At 40.6% G+C, this 21612-nt stretch overlaps 1 protein-coding gene across 4 annotated transcripts in view; it reads left to right on the plus strand.

Annotated features, from left to right (window-relative positions):
• LOC137327203 (transcription regulator protein BACH1-like) overlaps positions 1-21612 on the plus strand; it is a 64732-nt gene that overhangs the window by 21955 nt on the left and 21165 nt on the right. For 3 of the 4 annotated variants that reach the window (XM_067992761.1, XM_067992760.1, XM_067992762.1), the window contains one exon: positions 15383-15637. In XM_067992761.1, the coding sequence (XP_067848862.1) occupies positions 15395-15637 (243 nt within the window). In that variant the 5' untranslated portion in view covers positions 15383-15394. Of the gene's footprint in view, positions 1-3745; positions 3769-15382; positions 15638-21612 lie in introns of those variants that run through there. The other variant, XM_067992763.1, reaches the window with a different exon arrangement.

The raw sequence follows: 21612 nt of genomic DNA on the forward strand, positions 1-21612 counted from the left end.
AAGTCACACACACCATCCTAACTTAGAGATATATCAATGTTCTTTTATTGTCACTGGGTCAGTATCCTAGAATTTCCAACGTAACACCATTTTGGAAGTACCATCGCCATAAGGACTGCAGCAGTTCATGAAGGCTCATCATCATCACCTCTTGGCAACTAGGGATATACAATAAATGTGGTCTTGCCAATGTTGCCCAAATCTTGGACAAATTTTAAAAATGCCTCATTTTAAGATATTGGCAATTATAGAAGTTTCAAATTTTATTTATAGTTTGAACCATGATGTAATAAGTTAGATGAGTGATTAAACTCATTAATATCTATTACTGTAAATCTAATATTCTGCATGGTAGCTGATTATTTAATAGCTGTTTTATAGAAGCATATTCAGTGAAATGAGTTTTGTTTTCCTTCTAAGACTCAAATAAAATGAGTACAATGAAATATTTTACTACTGAAGCTGTGAAATTTTCACAGTTTGGTTCATTCAACTATGTATAGAACATCTATATTCTTTGGAATATATCTGTTGCTGTGGCAGTGTGATCTTTGAAGTATGTCATATGGGGAATGGAACATAAAATGTAAATAAAGGCAGGGTGACTATTGCAGCTGTAAATAAGCATTTATCTACCTTTTTTGTTCTTTGCAAACTGGTTACTACCTTCCACTAGACAAAAAGTACTAATCTTAAGCCAAAAAATATTCTAAATGGCCTAATTTATCATTTTTAAAAATTTCCTCTAGCATGCATATGGAGTGCATATGTTCCCAATAGTTTCAAACCCCACTATCTAAATTCAGATAATTTCAGTACAAGTTGGTACGAGCTAAGGTTTAGGGAATTCCATGGACAACACACATATCAACACATAGCACTAGCAAGCTTCCCATTACTTTTTGAGCCATGAACTCAGAAGCTGACTGAGAAAAATCCCAGTGTTCAATTACTGGCCTATCCCTTCTGGCTCTAATGATGATTAACTACCTAGTCAAGCTCATTAACAGTGCTTGGGGTACAGTGAATCCGCCCAGTTCAAGTATCTGATTATCAAGTCTGCCATGGAGGATTGACTTAGCTCCAAACTTCCATCACCAGACATGTCATCTTGGAGCCAACCTGACTCTAAAGAGATGCCACTAATCTTCTCTCCTCCCCACGTTCCCCAAAAGGAAGATAGCCATAATTGTCACAAGGCAACTGAGAAGTATGGATTTGAGCCCTTGCTAGGTGGATAGCAGATACCAGAAGCTCTTCATGAGCGGAATAGCGAGTAGGACAGCTTACCATAAAATGTATGTGTGCATTGCCATTATCCTCCTGATTACAACATGAACATACACCATATTTCACCAAGCAGTGAGTCCACCAGTTGGAAGTGTGGACCTTCACCAGCACCAGCTGCTTGCCTTTCTGAAACAGTATGGTGGTAGACACCAAACCCTGGATACAAACATGTGTTCCAGCACCTGTCGTCCCAAGTTTGTGTTTCCTCATCAGTTATGATGGACATCCGCTCTTAGTGTATGTAAGGAAATAAACAGGACTGTTTGTAACGTGCCAGCCAGCTTGACGTCCAAGTCCGGCGCAGAGTGCCAGGCTTACTTGTCAACAACTGCTTAATCCAAATCCATAAGAGGCTTTAATAGAGATGTGAGGCTGGCTCTCCATCCAGGATGCTTTTAAATTTTGTTGTTTTGGTCTGTTACTTTTCTTCTAGTGTGTGTACTTTGTAATTCTTGCTATTCTGTCATTGGCTTTGTTCCCTTAGGTGAGCCTGTTTCAGTACAAATCTTGTTTTATTATTTTTTTAAAACCTCTTTTGCCTTGCCCCCAAACTCCATCTTGTTTTGAACTTCGTACTTTTTATAAACGAATGAGCGTACAATTTTCATGTGTCAAACATTGCAGTATGTATTTTGACAAAGAACGAACAGATGGTACTGTACTTCAGTTTAATTGTGAATTCACAATTTAATCATCAGTAAGTAGCATAACAGACACGTAGTCATCAGACCATTAATTAAAAGCAGAATTTCCTATTTATTTTATTCAGTGGGCAATGTGCATTTAAATACAATTTATCAGGATGATGTTATGTGGGCTGGAGAAGATTTGACATGTTCTGGATTTTTAAAAAAAAAATAGAGATGTGCTAGATCCCATGATAGTTTGGTGAGTAAATGCACAGCATGGTAGATTGAGTGAACTGATCTCAACTGGGGTTGTAGTGAGAGCACTTGTGTTAGCCTTGGGGAAAGGAAAAACAAATTTGCCAGAATTCACATTCCTGATAGTTATTCAGTGCTCCCTATTGGAAAGGGTATGTGATTCTGTAGGATTATTGGGTTGGGTCTTTGGCTGTGACGCCAGCTACAGATGAAACAGAGGAGGCTGAGGGGTGATTTAATTGAGGTGTGTAAAATTATGAGGGACCTAGATAGAGTGGATAGGGAGGACCTGTTTCCCTTAGCAGAGGGGTCAGTGGCCAGGGGCCATAGACTTAAAGTAATTGGTAGAAGGATTAGAGGGGAGCTGAGGAGAAATTTTTTCACCCAGATGGTGGTGGGGGTCTGGAACTCGCTGCCTGAGAGGGTGGTAGAGGCAGAAACCCTCATCGCATTTAAGAAGTACTTGGATGTGCACCTGAAGTGCCGTAACCTACAGGGCTACGGACCAAGTGCTGGAAATTGGGATTAAGATGGATAGCTCTTTTTCAGCCAGCACAGACATGATGGGCCAAATGGTCTCCTGTGCTGTAACTTTCTATGATTCTATAACATCAACTAATTTACTGCACTGTAGAGTTGAGAGGTCAGTATATATGTCTATGAAAGTCATACATTTGTGTAATACGATACGCTTAATGGGATAAATGGCACAGTAAAGATTAAAATAGAAACTGTAAACTGGTTTGTTTAGATTTTCTCATAGCTACAGCCTGTAGTTTTTACTAGATACATTTTAATGAAGTTGTAAATTTTCTAAAGGTTGTTGGTCATGTTTTTAAAAAAAAAATACAGATGTGCTTTTTAAAGTTCTCAATGCTAAAGTAAGAAGATCTGTGGGATTGCCTGTGGCAGGATTATTTAGGGAAGCAATGATGTGGAGAAACAGGAAAGTGCTTTCTCATCATTTGTCAGCATTACTGCATGAGATCAGCACTTTGCTGTTTCATTGCAGATCTTAGCTGACAGCCTGTCTCAGTCATGTTGCATAATTTGCAGCATTCAGTGTACAAGTGATTGGGATGGTGTGTGGTGGTAGCAGGATGCGGGAGTACTGGGAAGTAGATTCTAGAAGACAGAAACGGTGTGTTTTCAGGATAGCGCTGAGAAAAATGCAATAGCTGTGTTCATGACCATGACAAGGGCCCCAGTTGTAAGTTCTTTAAAGTGCTTACTACACTTTTAATGCTGATTCTTAAATCATAGGTGAGAAAGTGGTGGTAGTGGTTTTCTTGGGGGCAGGTCTGCATTTGTGAGCGCGGGGGGGAAAAGCATGGCAGCTGAGGCAAGGAGAGCGGCCGAGGCAGGAGAAGAGAGCAGTGGGTAAGCATGGTTGCTCAATGGTGGGGAGCCCCTTTTGATAATCCCATCCCCAAGTAACGAAATCCCAAAAACTTTGTTCCCAGCTGTGTCAAGAATCAGCTTTAAGTTGCTTAAGCACTTTTAGTATCTTGGTGAGGCAACCTCACAGTAGTAGTGACGCTGTAGACATCGTGCCACCTGTGTTGGTGACAGAGCTGGGAAGTGTCATTAGGAAGTAAGTATAATCAGTATGGTAAATTTAAGTGTAATGGAAATAACATGACAAGAAAGTGTTACAGGAAGCAATCACGGCAATTACAAGAAGTGTGTGCTATATGCAAAACCATATATTTAAAAAATATAAATGTTTATATAGTCCTGTCTCTAGTATGTTTTGTTCACACTTCAGTGTCATGAGTGTAATGTGCAAATTTCCATGTCATACTTCCTCTATTTAGCTGACATTTTGTGTTCATAAACAGCAACAAATCACAATTCAACTGGTACCGAACCTACAATGTTTGTTTAAGCAGTACCTTTTCATAACACTCAGTATTGTTGCAGTGATATTTGTGAAAAAAAAATAGATGCAAATTAAGTTAATCTATTCCCTTAAATTTTGTATGTCTGGGTCCTTGCTGTAAAAGCCTACAACATAAACCAATGGGACATCCTGCTATTTGAAATCCTCGGAAAGATCTGCTTTCTACCTGTGAGGCGTGAATAGATTTATTTATGTAGTACAATATGTGAGGGATCAAATTTATCAATTTATTTATCTACCTGCATTGGGCAAGAAAAACATGTTATTTTACATTACCGATCATAAACAATTACTACAATGTGTCTAAGTGGATCTCTTTTCAAATCCTTTTAGTGGAGGTTTTATCCTCCTCCTTGCAACAGCATAATTTCCAATTGACCATTTGCAATGCTGCGGAAGGTCTGCAAGTATTGTATAGACTTAATGTTGCTAAATAGAGTATCCTGGATATTCAAGAAAGATCAAAGAAACACATAATTTTCAATTGAGGAGCAGAACTGATCTCAGAGCTCTCTAGGTGTCTCCAGTTAAACCATGGGAATTTGTTGTTGAATAGTGTGGGATTTTTTATCCACTCTGATCTGCTTTGAGACTGCTCAGAAGCCACTTTTTATTATTTTTTGTAACTTAGTCATTATATGTGCACTGTTTATAAGAATAGCTCGCTTCTGAAAACACATTAACTGCACACACCTTAGTGATGAATATGAATGCACTGCACAAGGATCCTTTTCACTGACATCATTGGAGTACATCTGCTGGATTTGATTTTTATTTTCCTGAATTAGACATTTGGACGTATTCATTTTTAAAAATGGGTTATACTAAAAAGTAACTACGAGTCATTGATGCAGATAAATAGATTTACAACGCTCCATTAGAATGTATTGCAGCAGATATGTGGAATGATTTGAAAAGTTGTTCTCACAGTACTGAGGATGCATGTTAAAAGCTCTGATGGGAATTGGTTGAATAATCACAGCTGGTGTATAATCACAGCTGGTGTATAAACTAACAGTTTGCTTATAGGACTTAATTGTTACTATAAATAATCTCATGAACTTAAAGGTTGAAGATGCAGTGGTGTACACTTATAAATGAATTTACTGTATTTGAAGTATTAAGTTGGTATGTATAAAGTATGAATGTACTATGTATGTTTTGGGGAGAGGGAGGAAAATAATTTTTTTAATCCTCTTTAACTTTACAGCTTCATAACAGATTGTTGATTGCAAGGACAGGGCAAGTTCAAAAGGAAGTGCTAGTTGGCTGATTAATCCCCTACTGCACCCTTCCAAAAAAACTTGCACTCTGAATAATTATGAAGTTGCTTTATCAAATTTTTAGCGTAGACATCAGACTTATGATGCAATAAATAATTCAGAGAAGTGAACATCTTGGAGTGCTGTAAACAGTGTGGTAACAGGTTGTAGACTTCAAGGACAGGAGAGATTTAACAAGCAAATGTTCATTGCTCCTTCCTCTCTCTGTACTCCCTCTTCCTCCCCTTCCCCCTCTTTCTCCCCCTCCCCCCACCAACCACCAGGGGAAAAAAGCTTCCAATTTGCTGAATAATTATGAAACTACTACATGAATTTTTGGCATTGTCATCAGAATTCGTATGTAATGGTGAGCATTAGACTATGTAACATCAGATTTAATCTATTCAAACTTTAGTAATACCTTATTGGAAGGTCTGTTGTGGTCTTGATATGGTCTTAATTATTTAGCTGCTATCTTGGTAATTTTAATGCATAATAGAAGTTCATATTTGCATTCAGTAAATAACAGCAATATTTTAAACCGGACCAGAGATGGTAGGGGGGAGAGGAAGGGAGGGGCTGGACAGCGGAGAAATTTAGACTTTTGCGAACTAGGTTCAAATCCAGTCATAATCGTGGGACAGGAGTGCCTGTTGTTCTAAGCATTCTACGTGAAATGGGTCCTCATGAAATGAGTTTTGGCAGTCGCAGTTCAGTCCCAGTGGGCATGGACCACTGCACAAAACTACCCATAATTTAGCACTAATTGTATCAAATTGGCAATCTTACTCAAAGCCTGGTGTAGGAAATGGAAAAATATTACACTGGTGGAGTAAGTGGTGCTCTTCTGAGACTGAACAACAATGTTGGGGCAGAGTAGGGGGAGTGTTACCTCGCATTCAGTTGTGCTTTATTTAACCTGGAAGTATTTGATGCTGACATTGCTTCAAATATTCAATTCCCCTGCATCAATACCTCATTTAAGCACAAGAATTTTCCCCAAAAAATTGAACAAATCTTTCACATTTTCAGCTTTTGGCTGGCAATTTTTAAAAACTGATCGACTTTGTGATCTTTTTCATTTTAGAGTAGGATTCTGTTGAATGCATAAACTGGAAGCAGCAGTATACCCCTCGCCCTGTTTTTAATTCATTTGTTTCCATCCTCCAAATTTGTCTTTCTGACACTTCATATAAAAACTAGTTTTTTGAGGATGTAACTAGCAAAGTAGATAAAGGGGAACCAGTGGATGTAGTATATTTGTATTTTCAAAAGACATTCGATAAGGTGCCACACAAAAGGTTACACAAGATAAAGGCTTATGGGATTGGGGGAAATATATTAGCATGGGTAGAGGATTAGTTAATGGACAGAAAGCAGAGAGTAGGAATAAACGGGTCATTCTCAATTTGGCAGGCTATAACTAGTGGGGTGCCGCAAGGATCAGCGCTTGGGCCTTCAGCTATTTACAATCCATATTAATGATTTCGATGAAGGATTGAGTGTAATGTATCCAAGTTTGCTGACTATACGAAGCTAGGTGGAAAAGTAAGCTGTGAGGAGGACACAGTCTGCAAAGGGATATAGTCAGGTTAAGTGGGCAAGAAGGTGGCAGATGGAGTATAATGTGGGGAAATGTGAGGTTATTCACTTCAGAAGGAACAACAGAAAAACAGAATATTTTTTAAAGGGTGAGAAACTATTAAATGTTGGTGTTCAGAGGGATTTGGGTATCCTTGTACATGAAACATAGAAAGTTAACATGCTGGTAAAGCAAGCAATTAGGAAGGCAAATGGTATGTTGGCCTTTATTGCAAGGGGGTTGGAGTACAAGAGTAAGGAAGTCTTGATAAAATTGTACAGAGCTTTAGTGAGACCGCACCCGTACAGTTTTGGTCTCCTTACCTAAGGAAGGATATACTTGCCTTGGAGGTGTTGCAACGAAGGTTCACTCGATTGGTTCCTGGAATGAGAGGGTTGTCCTATGAGGAGAGATTGAGTAGAGTGGGCCTATATTCTCTGGAGTTTAGAAGATTGAGAGATGATCTCATTTAAACATAAAAGATTCTGAGAGGGCTTGACAGGGTTGATGCTGAGAAGCTGTCACCTGCTGGAGGGTCTAGAACTAGGATGCGTAGTCTCAGGATAAGGGGTCGGACATTTAGGATTGAGATGAGGAGGAACTTCTTCACGGAGGGTTGAGTGTCTTTTGGAATTGTCTACCCCAGAGGGTTGGAAGCTGAGTCATTGAATATATTTAAGGCTGAGACCCATAGATTTTTGAACTCTAATGGAATCAAAGGATATGGGGATCGGGCGGGAAAGTGGAGTTGAGGTTGAAGATCAGCAGTGATCTTATTGAATGGGGGAGCAGTCTCGAGGGGCAGTATGGCCTACTCCTGTTCCTATTTCTTATGTTCTTGGGTGGTAGGGGTCGAGAACTCACTGCCTGAAAGGGGGGTAGAGGCAGAAACCCTCATCGCATTTAAAAAGTACTTGGATATGCACTTGAAGTACCATAACCTACAAGGCTACAGACCAAGTGCTGGAAAGTGGGATTAAGCTGGATAGCTCTTTTTCGGCTGGCACAGAAACGATGGGCTGAATGGCGGCCTCCTGTGCCGTAAATGTCTTTGATTCTTAAAATAAGAGGTATGTATTGTAGTTTCAGTTAATACAAAGTGAAAACTGAGTATCAGCACTGTGTATTACTGAATTACATGACTTGGGTCAACCAAATCATGAGCAGTTAATGTAAAATCATCAGTTTCAAGTGACATGTTGGTGCTCGAATGTGCTATGGTGCAGTATTTTAGGCTGTTTTTTGTGCCTGCAGTTACTCTGCATACTGAGTTTCTGAGCCAGTGCAACACTAATAGAAGACACTGAGTGAAGACTCGGTGCTTCCCAATGAGGTGAGGTATGGATAATTAGAGGGCAAGTTACAGATGTTTGGGTGATATATGCATCCACCTGGGATTTCTTAGTTAAATACATGGTCACATCAAATACTTGGATGAAAAACTTCATACTTTTATAATTGGTTGTCAAGCACGTTGGGATGCCCTGAGGTTGTGAAAGGTGCTGTATAAATGCAAGTTTTTTTTTCTTTTGTTGCATTTCCAGTCAGCTATTTTCTATTTAAGAACCTTTTTTGTTATAATTAATCAGCATATGCTGGTGATTCATATTTTCCTGTAAAAAGTGCCACTTCCCAATGAATGTTTTGTTCCCCTTTTATCACTTCCTCATCTGTAATGGGAAATGTTGCTTGGGCTGGGGGAACCAAAAATTGGTGGTGTGGAGGTAGGCATAGTGGAACAGCATATATTTGGAATGATGTACAAGAAGAGTGTGAAATATCAAATTTCATGTGATTTTTAAAATTTGTTCATGGGATGTGGGTGTCGCTGGCAAGGCCAGCATTTATTGCCCATCCCTAATTGCCCTTGAGAAGGTGGTGGTGAGCCACCTTCTTGAACCGCTGCAGTCCGTGTGGTGAAGGTTCTCCCACAGTGCTGTTAGGAAGGGAGTTCCAGGATTTTGACCCAGCAACGACGAAGGAACGGCGATATATTTCCAAGTCGGGATGGTGTGTGACTTGGAGGGGAACGTGCAGGTGGTATTGTTCCCATGTGCCTGCTGCCCTTGTCCTTCTAGGTGGTAGAGGTCGCGGGTTTGTGAGGTGCTGTCGAAGAAGACTTGGCAAGTTGCTGCAGTGCATCCTGTGGATGGTACACACTGCAGCCACAGTGGTGGTGAAGGGAGTGAATGTTTAGGGTGGTGGATGGGGTGCCAATCAAGCGAGCTGCTTTGTCCTGGATGGTGTTGAGCTTCTTGAGTGTTGTTGGAGCTGCACTCATCCAGGCAAGTGGAGAGTATTCCATCACACTCCTGACTTGTGCCTTGTAGATGGTGGAAAGGCTTTGGGGAGTCAGGAGGTGAGTCACTCGCCACAGAATACCCAGCCTCTGACCTGCTCTTGTAACCACAGTATTTATATGGCTGGTCCAGTTAAGTTTCTGGTCAATGGTGACCCCCATGTTGATGTTGATGGTGGGGGATTTGGCAATGGTAATGCCGTTGAATGTCATGGGGAGGTGGTTAGGCTCTCTCTCTTGTTGGAGATGGTCATTGCCTGGCACTTGTCTGGCACGAATATTACTTGCCACTTATGAGCCCAAGCCTGGATGTTGTCCAGGTCTTGGTGCATGCGGGCTCGGACTGCTTCATTATTTGAGGGGTTGCGAATGGAACTGAACACTGTGCAATCATCAGCGAACATCCCCATTTCTGACCTTATGATGGAGGGAAGGTCATTGATGAAGCAGCTGAAGATGGTTGGGCCTAGGACCCTGCCCTGAGGAACTCCTGCAGCAATGTCCTGGGGCTGAGATGATTGGCCTCCAACAACCACTACCATCTTCCTTTGTGCTAGGTATGACTCCAGCCACTGGAGAGTTTTCCCCCTGATTCCCATTGACTTCAATTTTACTAGGGCTCCTTGATGCCACACTTGGTCAAATGCTGCCTTGATGTCAAGTGCAGTCACTCTCACCTCACCTCTGGAATTCAGCTCTTTTGTCCATGTTTGGACCAAGGCTGTAATGAGGTCTGGAGCCGAGTGGTCCTGGCGGAACCCAAACTGAGCATCGGTGAGCAGGTTATTGGTGAGTAAGTGCCGCTTAATAGCACTGTTGACGACACCTTCCATTACTTTGCTGATGATTGAGAGTAGACTGATGGGGCGGTAATTGGCCGGATTGGATTTGTCCTGCTTTTTGTGGACAGGACATACCTGGGCAATTTTCCACATTGTCGGGTAGATGCCAATGTTGTAGCTGTACTGGAACAGCTTGGCTAGAGGTGCAGGTAGTTCTGGAGCATAAGTCTTCAGCACTACAGCCGGGATGTTGTCGGGGCCCATAGCCTTTGCTGTATCCAGTGCAATCAGCCGTTTCTTGATATCACGTGGAGTGAATCGAATTGGCTGAAGACTGGCTTCTGTGATGGTGGGGATATCGGGAGGAGGCCGAGATGGATCATCCACTCGGCACTTCTGGCTGAAGATGGTTGCAAACGCTTCAGCCTTGTCTTTTGCACTCACGTGCTGGACTCCGCCGTCATTGAGGATGGGGATGTTTGCAGAGCCTCCTCCTCCCGTTAGTTGTTTAATTGTCCACCATTCACAACTGGATGTGGCAGGACTGCAGAGCTTTGATCTGATCCGTTGGTTGTCAGCATGTAGTCCTGAGTGATCTGGGGATTGTGCATTCAAACCCTGTATCCTTTGAATTTATGACACTTTGTGCTGGATTTCCAAGTTGCTGTGCCACCTTTCCACTTGTGTATGTAGTTGTGTGTCTTAATAAGCACAAAAAATAGTCTTGCCTCTAGCCTAGTAACAAAAAAGCATAGGACCAAAATTGCAACAGTTGTTTATCTTAAGGTCACAGCAAATTTCATCTCAAACTTGTGACAATTGAGATGCTCTCGCACCATACCATTGACCCAAGTATAAATAAAGGAGATGGAACTGTTTAACTGTACTTAGACTTTCACAGTCAAATAATTTCTGCCCAAATTACAGTCAACACATAGCTGTTATCATCCCGCACTTTAAACTTATTTATAGAATTCAGCTACTTCTTACATTACAACAATGACTACGCTTCAAAAAGTACTTCATTGGCTATAAAGCACTTTGGGACGTCTTGAGATCGTAAAAGGCAGTATATAAATGCAAGTTCTTTTTACTGTGGAAGACTAAACTTTGATGAATTGAATTTCTTTTTATTTTGGCTGATGACATTGAGATACAAGAAATAATAAATCGACATTTTAAAAAAAAATCTTTTTTATCTCTCTACTAAATATTTGTCACTAAAGCTTCAGTTCCCTTTCTTCTGAGCTCCATCTGTGTTACAGGAATGTCATAAGATAAATATTAACTCTGCTCATTATAATAGTGTTCATTACAAAATTATAATGCTAAGCATCATTAATGCTTTATAAAATGGCTTGCACTTTTAATAATTTAAAATCAGGTAACCAATTAATTTCTTTTGATTTGTATAATTCTAAAGGGGGTGCAAGAACAGAGAGACCTGGGGGTATGTGTGCACAAATCTTGGAAGGTGACAGGACAGGTTGAGAAAGCAGTTTAAAAAGGCATACGGGATCCTGGGCTTTATAAATAGAGACATAGAGTACAAAAGCAAAGAGGTTATGATGAACCTTTATAAAGTACTGGTTCAGCCACAATTGGAGTATTGTGTCCAATTCTGGGCACTGCTCTTTAGGAAGGATGTGAAGGCCTTAGAGAGGGTGCCGAAAAGATTTACTCGAATGGTTCCAGGGATGAGGGACTTCAGTTATGTGTATAGACTGGAGAAGTTGGGGTTGTTCTCCTTAGAGCAGAGAAGGTTGAGAGGAGATTTGATAGAAGTGTTCAAAATCATGACCGGTTTAAATAAAGAGAGACTGTTCCCATTGGCGGAAGGGTCGAGAACCGGAGGACACAGATATAAGATGATTGGCAAAAGAACCAAAGGCGATGTGAGGAAAAACTTTTTTGCAGTGAGTAGTTATGATCTGGAATGTGCTGCCTGAAAGGGTGGTGGAAGCAGATTCAATTGTGGCTTTCAAAAAGGAATTGGATAAATATTTTGAAGAGAAAAAATTTGCAGGGCTACAGGGAGAGAGCGGGAGAATGGGACTAACTGGATTGCTCTTACAAAGAGCTGGCATAGGCTCGATGGGCCGAATGGCCTCCTGTGCCGTGACGATTCTATGATTTGTTCCTTTTTGTTGCAAATCAAAATCAGCATCCAGTACTGTTGCCAATGAGGCTCGTTCCCTTTTCCCTCCAGGAATTCTAGAACCATGGGTTGTGCATGATATTTTTGGTGACAGCTGTATTCAGAGCTATTTAATGACAAAATTAATGCTGCATTTATATTGCAGCTACCAGTCTGCATGTTGGTTCACATCAGGCAGTTTCCTCGTTTTTATTGCCTTGTTTGAATTGCAGTTCTCCTGCCCAGGAGAGTATCCTGGTTATATAGAACTCCTGTCCCAACAATTTGAAAGTTTAAATGTTTACAGATTGCTCTGGATGAAGGACACCACTCTCTTTATGCCCCCCCCCCACAGCAATTTTTAAAACCAGTTCTGACTGGACTTGTACTGCAACTCCATGGTTGCAAGAAACTGCTTCGTTTTGATGCTAAAGTTGTAGTGTAAATGCATCCTGATGGACTGGAAATGAGAGCATGCATTTCCCGAGTAGTTACAGTTGTAGGCTGTTATGATTGAAATGACTAAGCATTTGTTTGTATTGTGATTTCGCAATGATATATGTTGTAGTGACATATCCTGGTTATGTAATGAGTTACAGCTTTTGTGTTAAGAATTTACATGATCTAATGATTCGTGCACATTAATAGTAGGTTACGGTTCCACCTCAAGATAAGAACATAAGAAATAGGAGCAGGAGTAGGCCATACGGCCCCTCGAGCCTGCTCCGCCATTCAATAAGATCATGGCTGATCTTCGACCTTAACTCCACATTCCCGCCCAATCCTCATATCCCTTCATTTCCCCAGAGTCCAAAAATCTATCTATCTCAGCCTTGAATATACTCAACGACTCAGCAATCCACAGCCCTTTAGGGTAGAGAATTTCAAAGATTCACAACCCTCTGAGTGAAGAAATTCCCCCCCCCCCCCACCTCAGTCCTAAATGTCCTTATCCTGAGCTATGCCCCCTAGTTCTAAACTCTTCAGCCAGGGGTAACAACCTCTCAGCATCTACCCTGTCAAGCCCCCTCAGAATCTTATATATTTCAATGAGATCACCTCTCATTCTTCTAAACTCCAGAGAGTATAGGCTCATTCTACTTAATCTCTCCTCATAGGTCAACCCTCTCATCCCAGGAATCAATCTAGTGAACCTTTGTTGCACCGCCTCTAAGGCAAGTATATCCTTCCTTAGATAAGACCATAACTGTGCACAGTACTCCAGGTGTGGTCTCACCAAAGCCCTGTACAATTGTAGCAAGACTTCCTTACTCTTGTACTCCAAACCCCTTGCAATAAAGGCCAACATGCCATTTGCCTTTCTAATTGCTTGCTGTACCTGCATGTTAACTTTGTGTTTCTTGTACGAGGACACCCAAATCTCTCTGAACTCCAACATTTAATAGTTTCTCACCATTTAAAAAATATTCTGTTTTTCTATTCTTCCTTCCAAAGTGAATAACCTCACATTATACTCCATCTGCCACCTTCTTGTCCATTCACTTAACCTGTCTATATCCCTTTGCAGACTCTTTGTGTCCCCCTCACAGCTTACTTTCCCACCTAGCTTTGGATCGTCAGCACACTTGGATACATTACACTCGGTCTCTTCATTGTAAATAGCTGAGGCCCCAGAACTGATCCTTGTGACACCCCACTAGTTACAGCCTGCCAACCTGAAAATGACCTGTTTATCCCTACTCTCTGTTTTCTGTCCTTTGACCAATCCTCTATCCATGCTAATATATTGCCCCCAACCCCATGAGCCCTTCTCTTGCATAACAATCTTGTATGTGGCACCTTATCAAATGCCTTTTTGGAAATTCAAATATACTACATCCACTGGTTCCCCTTTATCTACTCTGCTCGTTAGATCCTCAAAAAAAAACTCTTAATAGATTTGCCAAACACAATTTGCCTTTCAGAAAACCATGTTGACTCTGCCTAATCATATCTAAATGCCCTGTTACCACTTCCTTAATAATGGATTCCAGCATTTTCTTGATGACTGATGTCAGGTTAACTGGCCTGTAGTTCCCTGTTTTCTCTCTCCCTCCTTTCTCTCTCCCTCCTTTCTTGAATAGTGGTGTTACATTTGCTACCTTCCAATCTGCTGGGACCATTCTCGAATCCAGGGAATTTTGGAAGATCACAACCAATACATCCTCTATCTCTGCAGCCACCTCTTTTAGAGCCCTCGGATGTAGGCCATCAGGTCCAGGGGATCTGTCGGCTTTTAGTCCCGTTAGTTTGTCTAGTACTTTTTCTCTATTGATATTAATTGTTTTACGTTCCTCACTTTCATTTGCCCCTTGGTTCCCCACTATTTTTGGTATGTTCTTTGTGTCCTCTACTGTGAAGACAGATGCAAAATATTTGGTTAACGTCTCTGCCATTTCCTTATTCCCCATTATATAATTTCTCTTGTCTTAGCCTCTAAGGGACCAACATTTACTTTTGCTACTCTCTTCCTTTTTTACATACTTGTTGAAGCTCTTGCAATCTGTTTTTATATTTCTTGCTAGTTTACTCTCAATCTATTTTCTCCCTTTTTATCGACTTTTGGGTCTTCCTTTGGTTCCTAAAACTCTCCCAATCCTCAGGGTTACTATTATTCTTTGCAACATTATAAGCCTCTTCTTTTACTCTAATACCATCCTTAACTACTTTAGTTAGCCACGGATGGATCACTTTTCCCGTGGAGTTTTTATTTCTCAATGGAATGTATACTCATTGAGAATTTTGAAATCTTTTTAAATGTCTGCAAGTGCCTATCTACTGTCATACCTTTTTAATCTAATTTCCCAATCTACCTTAACCAACTTGCCCCTCATACCTATGTAATTGACTTTATTTAAGTTTAAGATAGGCAACATAAAGCACTTTCAACAGAAATCTTATCCTACGCTTAAGAAAATTGATTGTAAATCAGATTGCAGCAGCTAGAAATATAACCAGAAACATAAAACCTATTAAAAACAAACTTTTTTTTATATAAATGAGCTTGTATTTTAGTTTTTGTGTTGCTTGCCTAAATGGTTGAAGAGGAAATTGAGTCTCGTACCTTTTGAGCCGCAAAGGAAACTGAAAACTATACTATGAGTCCAACATTCAAAATTGGAAGATTTTTAAGTTGCTTCCTGAATGTTGGATTAAGCTCATTATAAAAATAGACTCTGCAAATGAAACTTACCTGTGGCACAAATCATGTAATGTAATGCATTTGTATTTCTGTTTTGCCAGGTATGAGACAGAATGTCGGTAAGAGAAAAGAGCGACACTTCGGTTTATTCCTACGAGTCCTCTGTGCACAGTACCAGTGTTCTACTGAGCCTCAATGATCAAAGGAAGCAAGACCTCTTTTGTGATGTGACTGTGGTTGTAGAAAACAAGTCCTTTCGTGCTCATCGTTCTGTGCTTGCTGCTTGCAGTGATTATTTTCTGTCAACAGTGGTATGGAAAAAAGATCCTGACATGCATGTTACACTTCCTGAGGAGGTAAAGTGAAGAGTGAATGGGACTCATGTATTGCTGTTCTGATCATTTTGTTCAATGGTTCTCTGCATGAACATTTTCTGTGTATCTTTCCATCAGTGCTAACTTAATTTGTTCAGAAATATTGGAGTTGATTTTCTTGGCCTTTGTCTTGGGAACCGAGCACTCTGCAGGCCAGGAAAAAGTGATGGAGACCTGAATCATTGGGCTTGTGCCCATTTCATACAGCCCTGGAATTCCCATGGAGGACTCCTGTGGAGGCAGAGCATGGCCTGCACCTGCAGTAGCTACAGGCCCAGACAGAACCATGCTAATGAGGTGGGAGGTTGTGTTGCTAGCCTCCTGCTTCTCTTTCTGGGTGCTATGTTTCCTAGGTGCCCAGAAAAGGCTAGTAATATGCTTGACCCTGAACCCCCAGTGACTGGAGGGCAGGCTACTCCCTCCCCAAGAAGTTTGCAGTAAAATTTTGGACCTTCTATCTGCCAGTCTCCATCAGCAGCCAGACGGTCCCAATCTTGGAGGCTTGAATTCCATGCTCCTGCCACCAGCATTAGGTCTTGCCAGGGTTGGGGCTGTCCAAGGCCATTGAAATGGCTCGACACCGGAAATGCAGGTGCTCTTGGGACAGATACAGCGCACTTTGGGTGTGCTGCTCCTGTTTAGTACCTGTGTAGCGAGGGATCAATAAAATCAGCCCTATTATGTTTTAAGGATAATGGTAAATGATTATGGAAGAATTGTAAAACCATATTTCTTTATTTTATTAATTACCGGAGCTATAAGGACTTTTTGTTCATTTAAGATCACTTTTGTTAAGTCATAATTTGTTGCAGAAATTCATGGGTTCCCTTAGTGTTACGTTCTTAAGTCTGAATTCAAGAAGTATGGAAAACTAAAACTAGAGATTAACTGGTTGCTTTCTACAACTCACCACAATGTCTTGGAGGGTGAGAAGAAAACTGCTTTACTTCGGCTGTAATTTTAGTTTCTAGTGTAATTATTTTATTGTGAATTTCATTTAAGATTGAACAATATTGTAATTTAAACAAAGCTTTCATTTATTATGTCCTGTGAGATTTCTGTCAGTTGTCAATTTTCCACAGTGTATGGTGAGTAATGCTCTTGGCACAGAAACAGTTGTTTCCTTGCGTCATCTTCTATTTTGAAGATGTTCTTTTGGAAATTGTGAATTTTCCCTGCTTTGGGGACATAAATACATCATTGTATCAAACAGAATATGATGCTTAGAACTTACTGAACAGACATAGGTTTCTATTTAATCAGGGTGGGAATAAAAAAAATCATTCTTGGGAGGTGGGTGTCGCTGGCAAGGCTGGCATTTATTGCCCATGTCTAGTTGCCCTTGTGGTTTGATACAACTAGGTGGCTTACTGGGTCATTTCAGAGGGCAGTTGAGATTCAGTCAGGTTGGTGTGGTACTGGAATCATTTCTAAGCCAGACTGGGTAAGGATGGCAGATTTCCTGCCTTAAAGGACGTTAGTGAACTAGTTGGTTTTTTACGACAATCCGATTGCATCATGGTCACTTTTTTATTTTTTTTACTGATAAACCAGCTTTTTATTTCCAGATTTTTTTTTTAAACTGAATTCAAATTCTCAAACTGCTGTGGTAGGATTTGAACACTTATTCTCTTGTTATGTTAGTTGACTAGTAATCCAGAGGCCTGGTAGTCAATCAGGCCCCTGGATTACTAGTCAACTAACATAACCACTACACTACGGAACCTTTGTCAAGATAATTACTGGCATATAAAAAGTTCCAACGTTGGGTGTTTTTAAAGCTATGGGTAACTCAACTTGAAACTTAGCCCTATTAAATCAGATCTGTTTTTAAGTATGAAGATTTTTTTTTTAAATTGCCCATTGTACTAATTGTAGCCTTTGCTAAAGGAGATAATTTGAAGGTTCTTGCTGAAAGCTTGCTTAAATGAGAATTTTTGAATCTGACTACCAAGTAGAGCTGTGGAATGAATATTTTTGGAGTTTTTTCAAATTTAGTCTTGTGTAGTCAGATACTGAAGGTTCAATTTTTTTTGGACTAGTTCTCAATATTGGGTGCCAGTTTCTCTTGGAAAGATACAGGAATTTGGAGACTAACAAGCTTTGTACCTTTTTGTGATTGTTCAAGCAGGTAGCAAGCTCTGTGGCATGGTCAAAAAGTATGTTCTGATTCTCTTTGAAAAAGCATGGTCTTTTGAAGTAATTTATCACCTGATTTTTGTAAACATTCTGTTTTGAAGTCTGTTTAATTGGAGATTATTTTGTATGGTTTTGAGGGAAAGAAGACTTTACCAATAATGTGCTTGCATTAATTATAAAGTCAGCTGTTGTGCTGCACATTTTTTCAGCCTCTGTGCAGATTGTGTTGCTAGGGTGTTCTCCAGTGGGAAGGATCTCTTTTCAGCAGTTTGAAGATCTGTTGGAGACTACAAGAAACTTCTGGGGAAACACATACATTTCAGGGAGTATAAATATCTTGCCCACAGGCTGAGATAGATCTTCATACAACTCTAGTTCCAGCTCTTTTGTGAGTGCAAGCTTCCAGAGGTTTAAGCAGCTAAGACCTGGCAACAGCCAATTGGATATAAATAAAAGGAATCTTGCAAGAGCTTCCCCCTTAACCTTCCAACAGTTTCTCCTTTCCTTCCTAGCCCATTTTTGTTGCATCGTACTGAGTTTTGGAGAGGAAAATTATAACTGTGGATTAATCAAGAAACTTTGTCACGCATGCCAATGTCAAGAGAAACAACTTGGCTTCTCTACCGTTTAATTTTGAGGTCAATTTCCCAAATTTGGGATGTCTTCGTCAGATTATTTGGGAGTCGTTCTGTCTGTGTATGCTGCTTTATTGTGGTCTTGGGCAGTTGAGGAGTGTATGCAGACTGAAAATGGAACAGATGATCTTTTGTGGTCTAAAATTGTGATTTTTGTCAAGTTCGGAATATGTTCCAGAATCCTCCCAAAAAAAACCCCAACAAATTTATAGTGCTTACATTGGCACAAATTTATAATTTGTCCAGGTTACTAGTGGGCTGCCCTGGACATCAAAGTTGCTTATTTCTTTGTGGCTATCCACAGCATTGTAAATCACTTGTGTGTCACATGTGAAGAAAAAGGTAACCATGCGTGGTGATTTCCCCATTTGGACTTGCTGACCAAGTTCTTCACCAAGTTATGTGATAAAGGCATGCTTGAAGCTTCAGCAACTATCCATTCGTAAATGTTCGTTCATCCTCCAATTGAAAATGACTTTTACATTCAAATAGGGAAAACCATGGGGTTCCTTTTTAAGTTTCTAACAAGTGGAAAAGAAAAACGACAAAAACAGCATGCATGGTGCTTGCTGATCTTTCCGACATGGTGTGTTTGAGCTTTGAATGTGTATTGGACTTTGAGGTTTCACATTTACAGTATAGTAGAGCGACCAATGACATTTCTTGTAGGATTCATTCATAATGTTTAAGGCATTCAAGATTAGCATATGGACTTAAGCATTTCAATTTACATTTTCTGCAGACTTTTCAATTATGACTCACATGCAAAATTTTCTTTATCTACTTCATAAACACTGGCTTCAAAATAGTAGATGACTTCAGATATCAACCAAACACGAGTTTTTTTTTCCTCATTACACACTTGAGAGAGGTTATTTTTAAAGCTTACGGTTTCTAAACTTTAACCATGTTTATTTTTGTAATGTTAAAAATATCCAAATGTTTATTGCTGATCGCTGTGTAAAGTGCATTTGAAAATGAAAAGTTAAAACCCTATTTACACTGTCAAAATAATGCCAATTGATCAGTAGTATAATGCATTGTGTTACAACAACAACTACTTGCATTTATATAGCACCTTAATGTAGAAAAAAGTACCAAGGCATGACACAGAGGCATAATCAAATAAAAAATGGATGCCACACCAGAAATAAATATTAAATGGGGTCATAAAAAGCTTGGTCGAAGTGTTGAGTTTTAAGGAGGGGGCTTGGTGGTGGAGAGGCAGAAGGGTTTAGGGAAGGAATTCCAGAGCATGGGGACTGGGCGGCTGAAGTCACGGCCGCCAACGGCGGAGCGAAGGGAGGAGGGAATGCACGAGAGACCAGAGTCGGAGGAACCGGGAGTGGTTGTAGGGCTGGAGGAGGTTACAGGAATAGTTTCTGGCAAGTCCATGAAGGGATTAAAACAAGGGTGAAAATTTTTAATTTGAGGCATTGGGGACCTAGGAGACAATGTAGGTCACTGAGGGCAGGAGTGTTGGGCGATCAGAACTTGTTGCAGGATAGGATATGGGCAGCAGAATTCTGGATGAGCTGAAGTTTATGGAGGGTGGAGGATGGGACGATAGCGAGTAGAGTATTGGAATAGTTGAGTCTGAAGCTAATAAAGGCATAGATGAGGGTTTCAGTAGCAGATGGGCTGAGGTAGGAGTGAAAGTGAGCAATGTTACAGAAGTGGAAGTGGTCTTTGTGATGGAGCGGATGTAGGGTCAGAAGCTCAGCTGGGGGTTGAATAGGATGCCAAGGTTGCTAACAGGCTGGTTCAACCTGAGACAGTCACTGAGGAGGGGAATGGTATCATTGGAGAGGGTATGAAGTTAATGGTGTGATGGCTTTGGTCTTCCACTGAAGGAAATTTAATCCTAGACTGAATATTGGACAAGTAGTCTCTCACACCCAGAGGCAGTGGATGGTTTAAACAAGGTGGTGGAGAGGTAGAACTGGATGTCGTCAGTGTACATGTAGAAGTTGTCCCCATATGAGCAGTGTGCCATTGAGCAGCATAACAAGTTTATGATCACTTGTCTCAACATTAGTCATCGTTCCTTACTGTGAAGGAGGGAACATTTATAGATCAAGCCAATTTGAGCATTTTCTTGTGACTGTTAACAGAATAACACTGGTAGAATCCTAGAAGCAGGCCACCTGGATGCCCCTTCACCCACAGAATTATATATTGATATGGGATTAGGAATTTTACCCCCTCTAAGCTTTCTTCCTTTACCCTCTCCTGAAGGGAATGAGTCATGTTGGGAAATCATTCCAGAGGTATCGTGCCCAAGACACCATTCTTAATATGTGACCTTGGATGTCAGCAAGCTGTTTGCCTAGGGGGGAGCTTCGGAGCTGAATGTGGCTCCCTGTCCCCCAATACACTTAATTCAAAATCCTCAACCTCATTCACAAATCTCTTTAGCCCATTCTTTTCAGCCCTCTGATTCTGTCCTGTGTCTCTCACCTTCCCATGCTCCACCGTCAGCCCAGTTTCTTCAGCCATCTCAGCCCTACTGTCTCTTGAAGTCCCTCATTAAATCCCTGTGCTTTGCTGCTTCTCTGCTTTCAAAGTCTCTTCAAAACCTAATTTTTGAGCATAGGTAGAGAGGCAAAGATATTTAGGGAGGAAATCCCAGAGCTTAGGGCCGAGGCAGCTGAAGGCACCGCCGCCAATAGTGGAGCAATTAAAATCGGGGATGCGCAAGAGGCAAAAATTAGAGGAGCGCAAAGATCTTGGAGGGTTGTAGGGCTGGAGGATGTTACAAAGATAGGGAGTAATTAATGTATGCTTGTATTCTATGCAGCCAACATCACTTGATAGTGGTTAGGAGTGGAAACCTTGGCTAATGTTTTAGTTTTAAAAATTCTACCCTCAAATTGGAAGTTGCACCTTCATTAGAAAACAGCCTGCCTGCTCCGAGCCTGCTTGCCTAGGTGGCTACCATAAGAGCTGCTGGAAGGGACAATGTATCTTGATATGAAAGTATTTTAATTGTGAAGTTGAGTGTTGATGTCACTAGAATGCTTTCTGATTACTATTCATACCAGTTGCCCTTCAATTGGTGTCTGCTAGGATGTTGACTTTGTTACCTTGGACTGTTTGTGATATGTAGTTGTCACATTTGGAATTTTTTGGATACATTTTCCACAAAGGATTTGGAAGATTGTTATTTAAATGTTGTGTTTT

Source organism: Heptranchias perlo, chromosome 11 (genome assembly GCF_035084215.1).
Source record: "Heptranchias perlo isolate sHepPer1 chromosome 11, sHepPer1.hap1, whole genome shotgun sequence".
NCBI classification, from domain to species: Eukaryota; Metazoa; Chordata; class Chondrichthyes; order Hexanchiformes; family Hexanchidae; genus Heptranchias; species Heptranchias perlo.